General features: G+C 37.3%; 2 protein-coding genes across 4 annotated transcripts; both read right to left on the bottom strand.

The window, feature by feature from the left end:
- Positions 1-326: 326 nt before the first annotated feature.
- LOC133516013 (retinoid-inducible serine carboxypeptidase-like) lies at positions 327-8323 on the bottom strand. Of its 3 annotated transcripts, none has more exons than XM_061848688.1 (8): positions 7555-8087; positions 6483-6582; positions 5415-5545; positions 4130-4240; positions 2659-2989; positions 2502-2579; positions 1263-1411; positions 327-749 (listed from the first exon to the last, which is right to left on the bottom strand). In XM_061848688.1, exons 1-8 carry the CDS (start codon positions 7873-7875, stop codon positions 684-686), a joined length of 1287 nt encoding a protein of 428 aa, XP_061704672.1. In that variant the 5' UTR covers positions 7876-8087; the 3' UTR covers positions 327-683. The 3 variants fall into 3 exon arrangements, with proteins under 3 accessions (XP_061704672.1, XP_061704671.1, XP_061704670.1); XM_061848687.1 differs by lacking the exon at positions 327-749 and adding an exon at positions 8184-8323 and having other exon boundaries at positions 771-1411; positions 7555-7814; XM_061848686.1 differs by lacking the exon at positions 327-749 and having other exon boundaries at positions 771-1411.
- On the bottom strand, positions 8221-13230 carry LOC133516015 (uncharacterized). The gene is made up of 4 exons (XM_061848689.1): positions 12890-13230; positions 12095-12353; positions 10504-10695; positions 8221-9044 (listed from the first exon to the last, which is right to left on the bottom strand). Exons 1-4 carry the CDS (start codon positions 12929-12931, stop codon positions 8767-8769), a joined length of 771 nt encoding a protein of 256 aa, XP_061704673.1. The 5' UTR covers positions 12932-13230; the 3' UTR covers positions 8221-8766.
- Between the last annotated feature and the right edge of the window lie 1636 nt (positions 13231-14866).

Below are 14866 nucleotides of genomic sequence, written 5' to 3'. Positions count from 1 at the left end.
TGAATCGACCTATACAACAGAAATATCGACTAAGTAGGAAATAATCATTATCCTAGGGGTGATTATATAATTTCAATTAAACAATTTATAAACTAATATAATATTTCAAATAAGAACAAATAGAGCAACTTAATCCTAATTTGTCTCGATTTTTTTCAACAAGCTTATTGAATTTTTGCATTTATTTTATTGTATTTTGATACAATTTTGTTTTGATTTTAGTCAATGAATTTAATATAAATGATCTAGAACAAATTCTGTTAAGTATATAATTATGAAGATTATGTAAAAATATAATCACATATTAATATGGTGCTTGTATGAAACCATGTTTGTCAAACATTATTGTTGTTTAATATTGTAAATATCTATATTCTGTATCAATAGATATAGATCTGTTTATCAAAACAGATCGACATTATAAGATGGAATTACAAAATTAATGAATCATCGAAATATGTTTGATTTTTACGTAAGTTAATTTCTATATAACAACTATAAGGATAGTTGGGACTTTACATACGGTTGTATTCTATACAATTCCCTACCTTCACTTCTTTATATTTTAAGGTGGCGTTTTGTAAATACAGTCTCCGTCAGTGTTTAAATAAAAATATACATGTATTATACCTAGGTAGGTATTTGTTCAGACAAAACGTATTTTACCATTAACCATCTTCGATCTAATTAGATACGTCCAGCATATGTTCCAATATATGCTCCATCGCCATTGGGTTGTCTTCAGGAATCTTGAACAAAGAAACTTATTATAAGTATACTTAGTTATATTATTAGTTCGTGTCATCCACGATGACGCACAGATTTGTCAAATCTAACCTTTAAAAAACATGACAATACGAGTCATGGCACTTATAACACAATCTATAAACGAAATTACATTTTAATATAGGAATTAGGAACAGCTGAATCGCTTAATAAGTTAATTACCTATCTACAAATATTCATCATTTACTCGTATCTTAAAATTACTTAGAAATTAATCAAACCATTGACTACATCATACAAAACGAAACTTTTAATACTTGGCATGACCTCGCGCGCCTCTGGCGCCAACTGGTGACTTGGTGACCAAGAAGTTGTAAGCCTCCCTTCCAACCGCCGAAATAGCAATCTCATTTAATAGCGCTATATAAAAAGTATACTTTTTGTGAAACTTAACATCGATTTATAAATGGCATTTTTTTAACTCTGGCAGCTATCACCCAATAAAGTAGACTATAAAAATTGAGACAATTTTTTACCCAATGGCCAGCTCCGAAGACAGACCAGAAGCTCAACTGTCGGGATTGTTTATAGAAGCCGTTCCTGAACCCTCGGATCGGTTGTCTCTTCGCTTCCTTCAGCTCTTGGGCGCCGGGCCACTCTAACTTGTGAACCCAGTTCGATGCACCTGCAAATACATTTTTTTATACTTTTCATAATTATATCATAGTTCTATAATATATCGTCACTGAAACATATCAAGCACGTGAGTGGCTATTATACACTCATCTTCCTCGCGTTTTTCCGGCATTTTGCCACGACTCATGGGAACCTGGGTTCCGCTTGGCAACTAATCCCAAGAATTTGCGTAGGCACTAGTTTTTACGAAAGCGCCTTCCATCTGACCTTCCAACCCGTAAACTGGGCCTTATTGGGTTAGTCCGGTTTCCTGTAGGTACACGATGTTTTCCTTCACCGCAAAGCAACTGGCAAATATCGAATTATATTTCTTACATACGTTCCGAATAACTCATTGGTACGATCCGGGGATTGAACCCGCGACCTCCGGATTGCAAGTCACACGCTCTTACCGCTAAGCTTCCACTTGGCTGGCTTGCCACCAGCGCTTCTTCGTCTAATATACACTGCCAGAATTATTACATACATACTCTTAAACATATTACTAGTGACATTATATAATTATATGTAAGTCCCAATGAAAATAAAAGGCTGCCAGAAAATTGGGATTGGGATAGGTTATAGGTTGAACTGTGACCCCACACAAACGAATATGTAGGTAGCAAAAAGTAGGTTAGGTTAAGTTAAAACTGCGTCCCCATATAAAGAATAAAGTTTTAGATTGTATAAAGTATTACGTTACATTAAAATAACATATAACCAAAGACATTATACAATGTCTTTATACTAGTAAAAAATAAAAAAGTAGTCATTATATCAATTACGGTTTTGATAAAATCACAATATAACAAAATCAACGTATAATAATAAATACATTATAACAAGTAATAATATATGAAATAGCGTTATGTCAAGTGAATGATAGTTTTATTATTATTATATTAAACATTACACACCCACATTAGACACTAGTTTTATGGCCTCACTTTTATCCTTCTCGCCTTTACCTAACGATTTTTGGAATTCTAAAATGGAATCGGCCTTTCCTTTAAAAAGTATCATTTCGTAAAAATCGATCGTTTTTTAGAAAACAAATAACATTGATGCCTGTGTCTGAGCAACAGACCAGCTAAGCTTACCAGCTAACGGTGTTACTACGTCCAAGTTTCCATTGTAAACGGCTATCTTTAACTTCGTGTTATTCAAAAGCATTTCTACTGAAATAAAAAGTCTATCATTATTTTGGGTAAATCACACGAGTATATAACTGAAATATTTCCTCAAAATTTTTCTTACAGAATTTTGTAGACGGTACGAAAAAGTTCTTATAAAGCGTTGTAAAAACTTTTTCCGAGTGGTAATTCCACTGAAAACTTTGATTCACGACGTGAGACAGCATTGGCTTCACATATTTATTCACTTTCACTGCCAACTTGTCTAACGCAGGGTATGGACTGACTTGATTAATATTGTTCATATTTATGTCCATTGCACCTTCTCTGTGGAACATGACGAACAATATCGAATCCAGTCTCAACGCTTTCATGAATTCACTTTTGTCTATAAACACGCTCATGTCCTTCACAATCTCTTTGGCGTTGAAATAAGTGTTCTGGTCGATGACACCCTGTAAAGGAAAGGAACATTATTGTCACAAATAAGGGGGCGTCCACAAATTACGTAACGCAAAATTCCTAATTTTTTGACCCCCCCTCCCCTCATGTAACAGGACCGTCACGCTTATCTGGGACCCCCGCCCCCCCTTCAATTCCGTTACGTAGGTAACAAGTAAAGTAAAGTAAGCTTTGTAAAAATCTTTAGGTTAATATTCAGAAAAGAAAGACAGGTGGTAGTATAGATACTTTTTAATCAAAAATCTGTCTGTTTTAATAAATCATTAAACTGTGGTTTCAAGGAATTTCGGCGGCGATCCCATCTTCTGTGGCTAATATTTTATAATAAAACATGAAAAACAAAAAAAATATTTTTTTTATGTATTATTATAAAATCGTGCGTGACGTAACGCAAACCTTGACCCCCCCCCCCTCCTCCCCAACGTAACAGGACCGTAACGCTTGGCCTGACCCCCCCCCCCCCCCCACCTCCCTCCAATTTGCGCTACGTAATTTTTGGAGGCCCCCTTACCAACATAAAAAAAGTTTAGGTATTGGTTTGGAACATAAACAGCGCATGCTAAGGGGTCGTCCAGAAATCATGTGATCGTTTAGGAGGGGGTTGGGGGTAAGAAAAATATCACGAATGATCACGATGGAGGAGGGGGGGGGGGGTCAGAGAAGATATCACGTGTAATTAAAAATAGGCCAAATATGATCACATGATTTCTGGTCGACCCCTAAGATTCTTTCAAACATTTTTTCCACTTCTATATTTTTCATTCTCCATGATTTTTTAGTATATTATTGACACAATGAAAAATTAGGCTACAATTTGCAATATATATATTTATTTCTTTGCTAAACGAAACCTTTAAACCTACAATATGCAAACGAGGGTGTTAATTCACGACAGCCGCGGGCTGGAATGAATTAAAGGCTCGAGTTTGCTATATGCTGTAGCGCTCGACATCAAAATCAAAGTGATTTATTAATAAGAGTTAGTTGGTGTAAAATGGAATTTCATAGTAAAAGTACCGTTATTTCGCTAGGATCGCAAAGCTATCCCCCCTCCCTCTTAAATCGTTTTATACGTTTATACGCGATATTATTCATTAAAAAAAACTACTTGACTTTCTAAAGTAATTACTTACCATAAGGTACAAGAAATCCGGTTGGACCAAGGTACTTTCCCTTGGAGATACCCATCCGCTTCCGATACCTATGCCTTTGAAGTTCATTTTGAGACGTTTCTTTTCTATTGCCTGGAATTAGTTAATTATTATATTTTATGAAACTTGAGTAGTGTTTTGCTATAGAAGATTTATTTTATACAGAGAAAGTTGTGCTAAAGTGTTATATCAGGCGGAAATCATTCTAGGATCTATAATACAAATCCCATTAAAAAATTACGTTATAATTACGTATTGAAAATTATAAAAATACTATAGTGAACAGAGCAATTTGACCAAACCCAATCTACTAAGCCAGGTCATAAGTTCTGTCAAAAAGGTTTTGACTGATTAAAAAGCTATAGGTACAGATCCCTTATTATTGATATATATGGGTTGAAAGCTTATTTAATGCTGAATTACTTACGATTATTATAATTTAATGTAATTTGCTGTCTCAGTTTTGCATAATTCTGTGTAATATTCGGAAAAATGTTATAAAAAAAATATGCAAAAAATACGCGACCTTTTCAAGGTGATTTTGATCCTTATTTTTTTTTTACATGGTTGAGTACATAAACCAAGAGCTGGGTCTTTTATCTTTCTTCAAATATATAATTCCTGTGTTCTGTTACTGCCAAAATTGCAACTCTACGTTTTTCAACAAACCTACTCGTTTGATGGCAGTCAAAAATTAGCGTGTCATTGAAAAGTACCCTAAGTTTGAAGGGTATTACCTGAAGTACAGACTTCTCGGAGAACTAAATGCTGGTGATAAAATAACGTTCTAATAAAGTAGGTTCATACAAATATACAATTATATTAATATGACACTGATTTTCACTCCCTTTTGTAATATATAATTTTTCACAATCCAGCCGCGTATTCGCGTCTAACGACAATCCCAAAGTAAACAAGTAGTAAATGAAGACGATCTAAATATTAAGTTTTGATCAGTATGAAACCAGCTTTCAAATCAAAGCAAACTTTTTTGATTAAAAGCGTTGTATTAAATTTTATCAGTCAAACCTTTGTGACAGAATTTATGACCTAACTAAGTAGATTCATCGAGAAAAATCTTGACACTAAAAACAAGTAAGTGTAAGAAAACTTGTTGCTTTCCTTTTATTTTACGTCATTAACTGACCACTCATACATAGCTTAGGATGTTCCACACCACGTCTACACGTAGACATTTTTAGTAATCCTCTAAAATGGCTTCTGCTCCTGTAGTGTACTGAGAAAACAATAAGAAAGCTATTCATACCGTGTGAAGATAATATCCCAATCTTGGACTTAACTTGCCTCCGTAACTCTGTCCAAATAGATACGCTGGAGTTTTGCGGAAAGCTTTATGCTTCTTGAAAAACACCTTTATTACTTTTGATAAGTCCATTGCTGAAAAGAATAATGAGGCAAGTTCTTTTATTTTATTTCCAAAAATATCAAATAGAGAATAGGTATTGCATATGCATGGTATCGTGTACCTTATTTCGTTTTCTTCACTAAACTACCTGTATAGTAGATACACCTATAAGTCCTATAACTAAGTATATCTACAATTCATCCAAATAATTAGTCTGACGACCGGTCTGGCCTAGTGGGTAAGTAACCCTGCCTATGAAGCCGATGGTCCTGGGTTCGAATCCCGCTAAGGGCATTTATTTGTGTGATGAGCACCGATATTTGTTCCTGAGTCATGGGTGTTTTCTATGTATTTAAGTATTTGTTTACTATATATATTGTTATCTGAGTGCGCACAAGCCACAACACAAGCCCTCTTGAGCTTACTGTGGGGCTTAGTCAATTTGTGTAAGAATGTCCTATAATATTTATTTATTAATAACCCTCGCTTGCACTAAAAATCTAAAAATGGGTAGATAAAATCCTAGCAACTTATCAATTTGTCACGGCATTAGGTTTTGCGTCAGAGAAGCGGAAGCACATTGTAGTCAAAACAGTAAATGTTATACATAATTACGAAAAATTACTTTTTGGCGTAAACACATTGGTTGGTACCTACATTAATGTTGTTTTCGCACGCAATTTATCAATGATTTTCTTACGCAAATCCGTCTATTCTCTTTTTTTTTATGGGATAGGAACGAGCAGACGAATCTCCTGATGGTAAGCGATTACCGTCGCCCACAGACACACACAACAGCAGAGGGGTTGTAAGCGCGTTGCCGGCCTTTAAGATGGGAGTACCCTCTTTTCTTGAAGGTTTGAAGGTCGTAACCCTCATAACCTCCAAATCTCACGACATTCAACTACCTAGGAAATATAATGTTCATTAACTTATGTAACTATACGAGAAATTAGATATAATGTGTACCCATTTCTCGATCAGTCTTCACCAGCAAGGAGTCATTGGTGGCGTAGCTGAACCCCGTTCCCACGGGATGGTCTATCAACAGCACATTTCTCCCATTAACCTGAAACATTGTTCGTTTTATTGCCATTAATTGCCCATCAACAAAATGGACCTTTAGTTGCCCATCAACAAAATCTTCCGAGCTTCGAAAATGAGACTTCATTTACCGTAATGTTTTCTCATTTTGGTTTTAGCGCCAAATAATAACCTTCACATCATCATATTGCGTTATTAGGTATTTATTGACCGAAGCGTTAGTGAAGGTCTCCGTTTGTTCTGTACGGGTCGCAATTCTCAACCGATTATCGTGCAATTTTGTGAGCAGTTTCAGTAGTTAAATAGAATTTTTCAGTCGTTTCGTTTTTTGGGAAATGTTCTACTTGGTAGAAATTGGTATAAAAGACTTACGTGCCTATGGCATTAACGTTTGTGGTACTTAAGGCTACTTATTGCGAATACGCTGTGATAATGACTCAAAGCTGTAAGTATTTTTTTGTTTTTACAATTTTAAGCTTATGAATCTTAACGCGAGGTCTACAGCTCACAGAACAACTAGTATATAGTTATTGGGACAGATTCGAGAAAATTTAAAGAGGCTACATCCTGTCTGATATTTGATTTCTTCCATTCCATTATTTCCATTTAGGGTAACCAGTAGGTTTACCCTCCGACATAAAAATGTTTGATTGACCGAAGCGTAGAAGGTCTTCGTTTCAGCTTGGCCAAAAATGCTTTCATAATATATCCGGACATTCTCGTCTACAGGTCGCATTTTACAACTGATACTCATGAAATTTGGTCACCAGCTTCGATAATTATATGGATTTTTTTGTCGGTTCAGTTTTGGAAAATGGCGGAGCTATTTTTTTATATTAAATGGGGGGTTCGCGAGGTCTACAGCTCACAGAGCCACTAGTTTATTCATGATAATAAAGTTAATATTTCTACAAGAGCCATAGTTCACGATTGGAAGGGTAGCTATATATCGATACAGAATAGGAGCTAGTAATTAATTTTCCTGCATGATTCTTACCCAGGTATGATTCCGTGGCTGCATTTCCATATCTAACGGACCAAACTCCGCGAAATTACCAATACCGGTGGCAGCCAGGCCCGGCCCGCCTTGCACCCATATTATAAGAGGCTTCCGATAAGCCCCGGCGATAGTTCCATCTGCGTAGTACAGCCAGTAAAACAGGAATGCCCCTGGACGCACTTGGACATAGCTTTGGAAACTCTTCCACGGTCTAATTTTCAACGATTCCAGATATGGATTGTATTCCGTATGAAACGCTGTAACGGGTAACTGTTGGGATAATGCGTCGCAAATAATGGCGGCAAGAGAGATTTTCATAAGGATATTTAGTGATTATTTAGGAACAATTGGGGTTCCTTTTTCCTCATACGTTTTCAACGGTTTTAGATTGTAATTCATCAACTAAAATTATCGGACTTGTACCTGCATTCTGAAATTGTGGAATATATGTTACCGTTATATCTAAACAGCGCATCATTAAAGTTATTTGAGAAAGAACGTGTTTTGAAAAACTGTCATTACAATTGATTGTTTTGCTGAAGCAATTAGGTCTATATTCAATCGGACATTTTTTTAGCAAAATTCATCTCTGATGATGACAACCATACATAAAAAAATATTTTTACCTCCTTCGAGAGCCAAGGTGAAAATAACAAGCGCCGGTAACCACAACATTATTTATTTTAATTATTTAATTAACTGAAACACAAATAGCACTAACACTCGGTGTAAAACACATGCGAACTTTTGAGCCGCTCAAAAGCGTTTACAGTCGTCAGCAGCCACCACTCGCGGTGACATCACATTCACACTTATAAACGAATTAATGAGGTAAATGAACATGAAAATTCACAAACACCATTGCTAGTTGTCCATAAAAAGGATGTATGTCACGCGGTCCCCATTAGAGACGTGTGGGATGATAATCGAGACGTTGGATTAGCTGAAACCCACGGCGAGCTCGGCTACATCGAGTGGATATACTCTGTTTACACCTTATCAAGATTAATATTGAAAATTATCGTCCTATAGGTCCGACACGTTTTGTTCCCGCTCGTCTCAACATCAAGCAAATGACGTACAATGTGAAAGGTTAAATGTTGGTATTTCTGCTAGACTCTACAACAATGAAAGGTCACCCATAAGCGTCTCGGCTCTACAACAATTACATTACTTAACTAAGTGAAATAAATAACAGTCGCAACTAAGTCATTTAAATAGTAGTAGATCAATGAATGAGCCGAGTATTCCGTCGTTGTTGAACATTCTGGGTCTGTCCGTGGCCGGCCTGCTGTATGTTGGCTCGGTGGGTCGCGGTGTGTATCGAGTGGGGTATTGGCGTCTCTTGGTGGTGGTGTGGTCTTCCGGCCTGGTAGTGGGCCGCGCGGGACGGTGCCCCACGACGTGCCCCAGCGGACCTCCTACGATGTCCGGACGATACGTCGAATGGTTCTCGTAAGCACCGTCGTGAACGGGTTTCACGTAGTCTGAAATCATGCAAGAGTTTTATAGAGACAAACTGTCAAAGCTTTTAAAGGGGAGCAGAAAGTTTAAATAAAGCGACTTTATACTATTCGTAAATTTCGTAATACTTTCGCCGTTTCGAGATTTATGTTTTGAAGATATCCATATAACAAGGAACAGAATAAACTATGTATATCTAGTACGAATATACCATCTCAAGATAATTTTTCTTGTCCACAGTACAAGGACAAAATAGTAAATAATCCTGTAAGACTTGTATAACTACTGACTGTTACAACGAATATGTTTAAGTACGAAGTGAATATATTATTTTACCGTACATGAACATTATTTTAAAGATTCAATACCTATTAAAAGCAACTACAAGACATTATTGTCGGATATGTACAGTCAGCGTCAAATACTTTGTAGCAGTCAAAGTGGCCAAATAGTTCGGTACACCATACTAAATATATGGTGTACCGAACTATTTGGCTACTTTGGATGCAACAAAGTATTTGACGCTGACTGTACATATATATAATAAACATGTTCCCTAATAAATAAGCAATTCTCGCCGTTCTATTTGCAAACCACTGCCGTAAGTAGAGTAACGAGTTTTGCCGTTCAAGGACTGCTTTGAGTGGGCCTGGGCCCTTCGAGGTATTCTAATCTTTGTTTATTAGCCTATTAGTAAACTTATAACTCATTGCCTTACTTTCAATTCTAGCCGAGATTGTAGATACTTAGGTGCTTCATTATTTCTTTATCTTGATATATAGTGATTGATATTTGTGTCGAGGGCGTCAAATATTTTTATTGAGGGGTTAAATAATTTCCAGTTCTTTAATAGAACAGAAAAGCTCCATTTTTTTTTTAATACTACGAGGGTGGCAATTAAGCATACGGCCCGCCTGATGGTACGCATTCACCGCAGCCTATGGACGCCTGCAACTCCAGAAGTGTTACATGAGCGTTACCGTCCCTTTAAATACTTGAAGTACTTGTACACTCCTTTTTTGAAGAACCCCACACTGTAGAACCTCGGGAAAACCTCGGAAGGGAGCTTATTCCACAACCGGAGCGTCCGTGGGAGGAAATTCCGCTTAAACCGCACAGAACGCGACTATTTAGGTTCTAGGGTGTGAGGATGAACACCCTGCCGACGGCGAGCGGTGCCTTTCGCCTTATTTCCTAAATATAAATATGTACTTAGGTATTCTATGTTTACTCATCCCTTCATTTTTTACAAGTAGTTAGGCTAGAGTAGATATGGAGGCGTGGTTAAGGGTATCTAATTCTTTGGATTGCCTTGTTCAAGTGTCCAATCCAAGTGGATCTATAAAGGTAAGCTATAAAAACCAAGCTTACGACGGTACTTACTTACATCAAGCGGCACACCCATCTTGATCTACCCAGATCTGTAGCACAGGCACCGGAATGAGCTGTTATTATTTCCGTGACTCGCCTAAAAAAACCTACCCGATGGTTCTTGTTGCACCGGCGGCCGGTAGTGATTGTTGCCGAAATATCCGCCCGACCAGTACGGCGACGTAGGCAAAGGTTTATATGTGGGACGCGTCGGTGGCACCGTCGGAACCTGCCCAGGTCTATTCAATAAACCCCCGAAGAAGAAGCGGTTGTTGTACCCTTGATGCGTGGACGGCTGATTGACTGCAAAGTATCAAATAAGAACTTTATTTCGCAGTTATATCATTTACATGTACTGGGTTCGCCTGCGACGCTTTATACATATTTATAGCCTTATAAACGTAGACTTGTTGCAAAATATTAGGTACTAACTGTAAACAATCTTAAGCACTAAGTATGCTAAAGGGGATTGTGTATCGTCGCCGATTTTCCAAACTAGATAATTATGTAATGTTGTTATGTCATGCACAAATTCAGATGTGCAATGCACGTAAAACAGGTCCTTATATAAGTGCTCCTGAAATACATTTTTCAGTAGGTAGGCTAAATCAACTAAGAAATACTTTTTTGGAATTCAAACCTGAGGGGTCGAATCTTCTTCCTCGCGTTGTCCCGGCATTTTGCCACGGCTCAAGGGAGCCTGGGGTCCGCTTGACAACTAATCCCAAGATTTGGCGTAGGCACTAGTTTTTACGAAAGCGACTGCCATCTGACCTCCCAACCCAGAGGGTAAACTAAGCCTTGTTGGGATTAGTCCGGTTTCCTCACGATGTTTTCCTTCACCGAAAAGCGACTGGTAAATATCAAATAATATTTCGTACATAAGTTCCGAAAAACTCATTGGTACGAGCCGGGTTTGAACCCGCGACCTCCGGATTGCAAGTCGCACGCTCTTACCGCTAGGCCACCAGCGCAGCACCACCTGAGGGGTCGAATATGGGGTTGAAAGTTTTTTAGCGACTGCTAGACTCTAGTAACTTTATAATTACCTAAGTATCTCCTTACTTATAAATTTAACATTCGAGAGACAGTATATTTTTAACATTACTCTCATAAAACAAAATAAGACTATAAAATTGTTCTCATGTTTGTGAACAATCCAGTTACTGAAAATTTAGTACTTTAGCTAATGAATTATCTAAGCAAAACTTTCCTTTTCCTTCCAGAAAAAACCAAAACAAACAGTACTCTACCTATAACTAATATTAATTAACTTTAAATTACAAATTTAAATAAAAACCAATAATTAAGAGCGTATTTTTTACCGTGATTTGTGTTTTGTTTGGTACTTACAAATATATAAATATTTGAAAAATATTTTACGAAAAAAACAGACTACTAGAAGTAGCAGAACATAGAGATATGTGCCTTTAGGATCCTTAACAGCCTAAATACCCTACTCACAATTCAAGTGATAGTGAAGTGTAGATGGCAAGTTGGCAAGCTGCAAGTGATCTCTTTTCCTAATGCGAGGCTAGTAAACGATCAACTACATACAGACGAAATCTGTGAATCATTTTCTGAGTAGGCTATAGGGAGTCTTCATTGCCTGTGCAGGTATTGTCGGTAAATAGGTACATACAATAAATGAGATAACACATTAAAACATCTTAAACACCACCTAAAAAGGCATGATACTTACGAGAACTCAAGTCCGTTTCGTCATAATCCTCGATGTCGCCACAATCGTCCGGATCGTCCTCCTGCGGCCGTTCTTGTAGCGCGCTCAACTGGCCGAGCTGCGCCCCGCCCGGGCTCACCAAATCGTAAAAGGCTCCACCGAAGGTTCGGGCTCCATACTGCCCGAAATATGGTGACCTTTTGTGAGGTGCTATTTTATTTGTTGGACATCGCACCGGTTTTACTGTAACCCCATGTAATGGCGCGAAGGAAATTAAAACCTGTGAATAAAGGCGTTTTTAATTGTACTCGGATTTATAGTTCCTTTTTAAATTAGGTTGCATATTCTTCCTAGAGTAGTCCCGGCTCGGCGCACTAAGGCCGTTCGTCAACTTAGTCCTAAGAAATAGCGCCGGCACTAGTTTTTATAAGAAGGACTGCCTTCAGACCTCTAACCCAAGGGGGAATCTATTGGGATACGTTTGTATTTCTCATGATGTTGTAAATCGAAAAGCGACCGGTAAATAAGTTTCAAGTTATATTTCGTACAATAAATTCCGTGAAACTCGATCCATCAGGCTCGAGGCAGGGTTGGAACGCACGACACTTGTTATGTTTATTAATTTGGTAAGTAAGTATTAATTTTTGATCACTCGTAAAACAGTTAATAGTTGCTAAGCAGTTAGGTAATATTGGTTTCACATTCTTATTTTTGTATAAAAACATTACACACAAAACACAGCTTTCAAAACACAAATCCCTTTCTTGCGTTAGTGATGATATGATAAATATGTAGATACCGAGGTACTATACTGACCAAAATCACTCGGAGGCTATATATTTTTGCTTCTAACGACATGTTTTATTTATTATAGAAAAATAACACTTCGCTTCGACGCCCGCCGGTAGTCTGAACGCCGAGCCGCAATCCGCATTACCATTCCTTGGGCTCCCACGCGCGTGGAGCGAATGTGTAAATCCTTGGGCAACGACCGCTCCTTTTATGTTAAATTATAAATTACTATCAATCTAAAATTGCGAATACGGGTCAAACGATGTCAACATGGTTTTGTTTCACAGGTGACTTTTTATGCGACTTTAATTACATCTCTAATTAGTAATTACCTACTCTAAATTTTAGCATCACACTTCATATACTATACCTTAACTATGTAGATACATACTTTACAGTCAGCAAAGCTATAATTTTCCTGACTGAACATAATGCCAACATATACATACTGATGTATTATCATATAACTATATATAGGATATACCTACTGATACATAAGGAGCACAAGAAATATTTAGGTACATGTTTATTTCATTACCTACGACTAAATCTGTTATGTTGATTAATTTTCGCAATCCGTTCGTTTTTGACTCATTGTTGAGAACAATGCTTCTTTCTTTCTGTGGGGGTGCACAGCTATAGCTTGCCTTGGCGTGACTAAAGAGCAAGTGTACAATTTGTACAAATAAGCGCTTGACATTGACTTGTATATGACTTCGTAGAGACGGGCCTTACGGCCACTACCAGTTCGCTGCAAAGAGCATATAATCACTACGTGTTCACTGGTGCACAAATCGCGTTTGCACATGTTCGTAAGTGCACACACATGTTAGCTCGGCATTATATGAACGGGCCTATCTTTACTTTTGAAATCTTTGGCGCTTTAATTTTGGAACGCCTATAACCTATCTGCAGGTATAATATGACTGCATATGTAGAATAATAGTGGATATATCCGACTATACTCAGAGAAGTGAATATATCTATAGGAACTACTTTTATTATGGGGACAACCCCCAGTACGCAATATTTAGTAAATGTAATTGTTAAGTAGGTACATTTTGAGATTAATTACTTTACTCAATTAAAAATTACTTTTATTGAATACAAGTTCGATCATCTTTATTTCGAAAATCATATTAAAATAATAAATGAGCTTTAAGCGTAACTAACCTTACAATGTTTGGCTTTTTACGAGCTTTTATTTAACTTGCCCTGTTAGTATGTATGGGACAAATTTTGCAAGTTAAATTTGACCCACTTCCCGGTTTCCGATGAAGTGAAAATTTGCATACATATGAAATCGGGTGACAATGCAATATTATGGTACCATCAAGCTGATATGATTCATATGATGATGGAGACAGGAGGTATACTTATATATTTTTTACAACGGGAAATCATAAATAAAAAACAGTTTGTGAAGTGAAGAGAAGAGAAGAGAGTGTGAAGTGCAATGTATGTGAAGTCCAAGTATTAAAATGTTAGATTTTTATACCATCGGGAATTTTAGTGTAATTCAATTACAAACAATTTAATTACATGTAATTCAATTACCAATTAAATTACAGAAGTAATTAATTATGCCCAACACTTAAATACGGTTGCACAAAATATGTATAGGCATGAGATTTAGCTTAACTAGTGACTGTGAGGTAAGTATATGGAGCTTGACAATCTTTATTATTTGCTTGTCTTCGCATCGATCTACATAATTATAGATCGCGCACGGCACTTCTTCTTTTCCCGAGCCTATTTCCTATGTCTCTTAGGGTCGGCCCTCCTAGTCCTAAGACGCCATTCTGGGCGTTTTTGTGCAATTTCGGGTTTTAAATCCGTCGTCTTAATGTCCTTGGAAATGGTTCCCATCCAGGTCATCGGGCGGCGACCTGGACCTTTTTTTGGTTCTTCGATTTCCATGACGACCCTTGTCATGTGCTCTTTGTTTCGCCTCATGACATGACCGTACCATCGTAGGCGATTTTCCTGGAGTTTGTCAGT

The sequence above is a fragment of the Cydia pomonella genome, chromosome 3, assembly GCF_033807575.1.
Source record: "Cydia pomonella isolate Wapato2018A chromosome 3, ilCydPomo1, whole genome shotgun sequence".
Lineage (NCBI taxonomy): Eukaryota > Metazoa > Arthropoda > Insecta > Lepidoptera > Tortricidae > Cydia > Cydia pomonella.
This window is presented reverse-complemented; position numbering and strand designations above follow the sequence as displayed.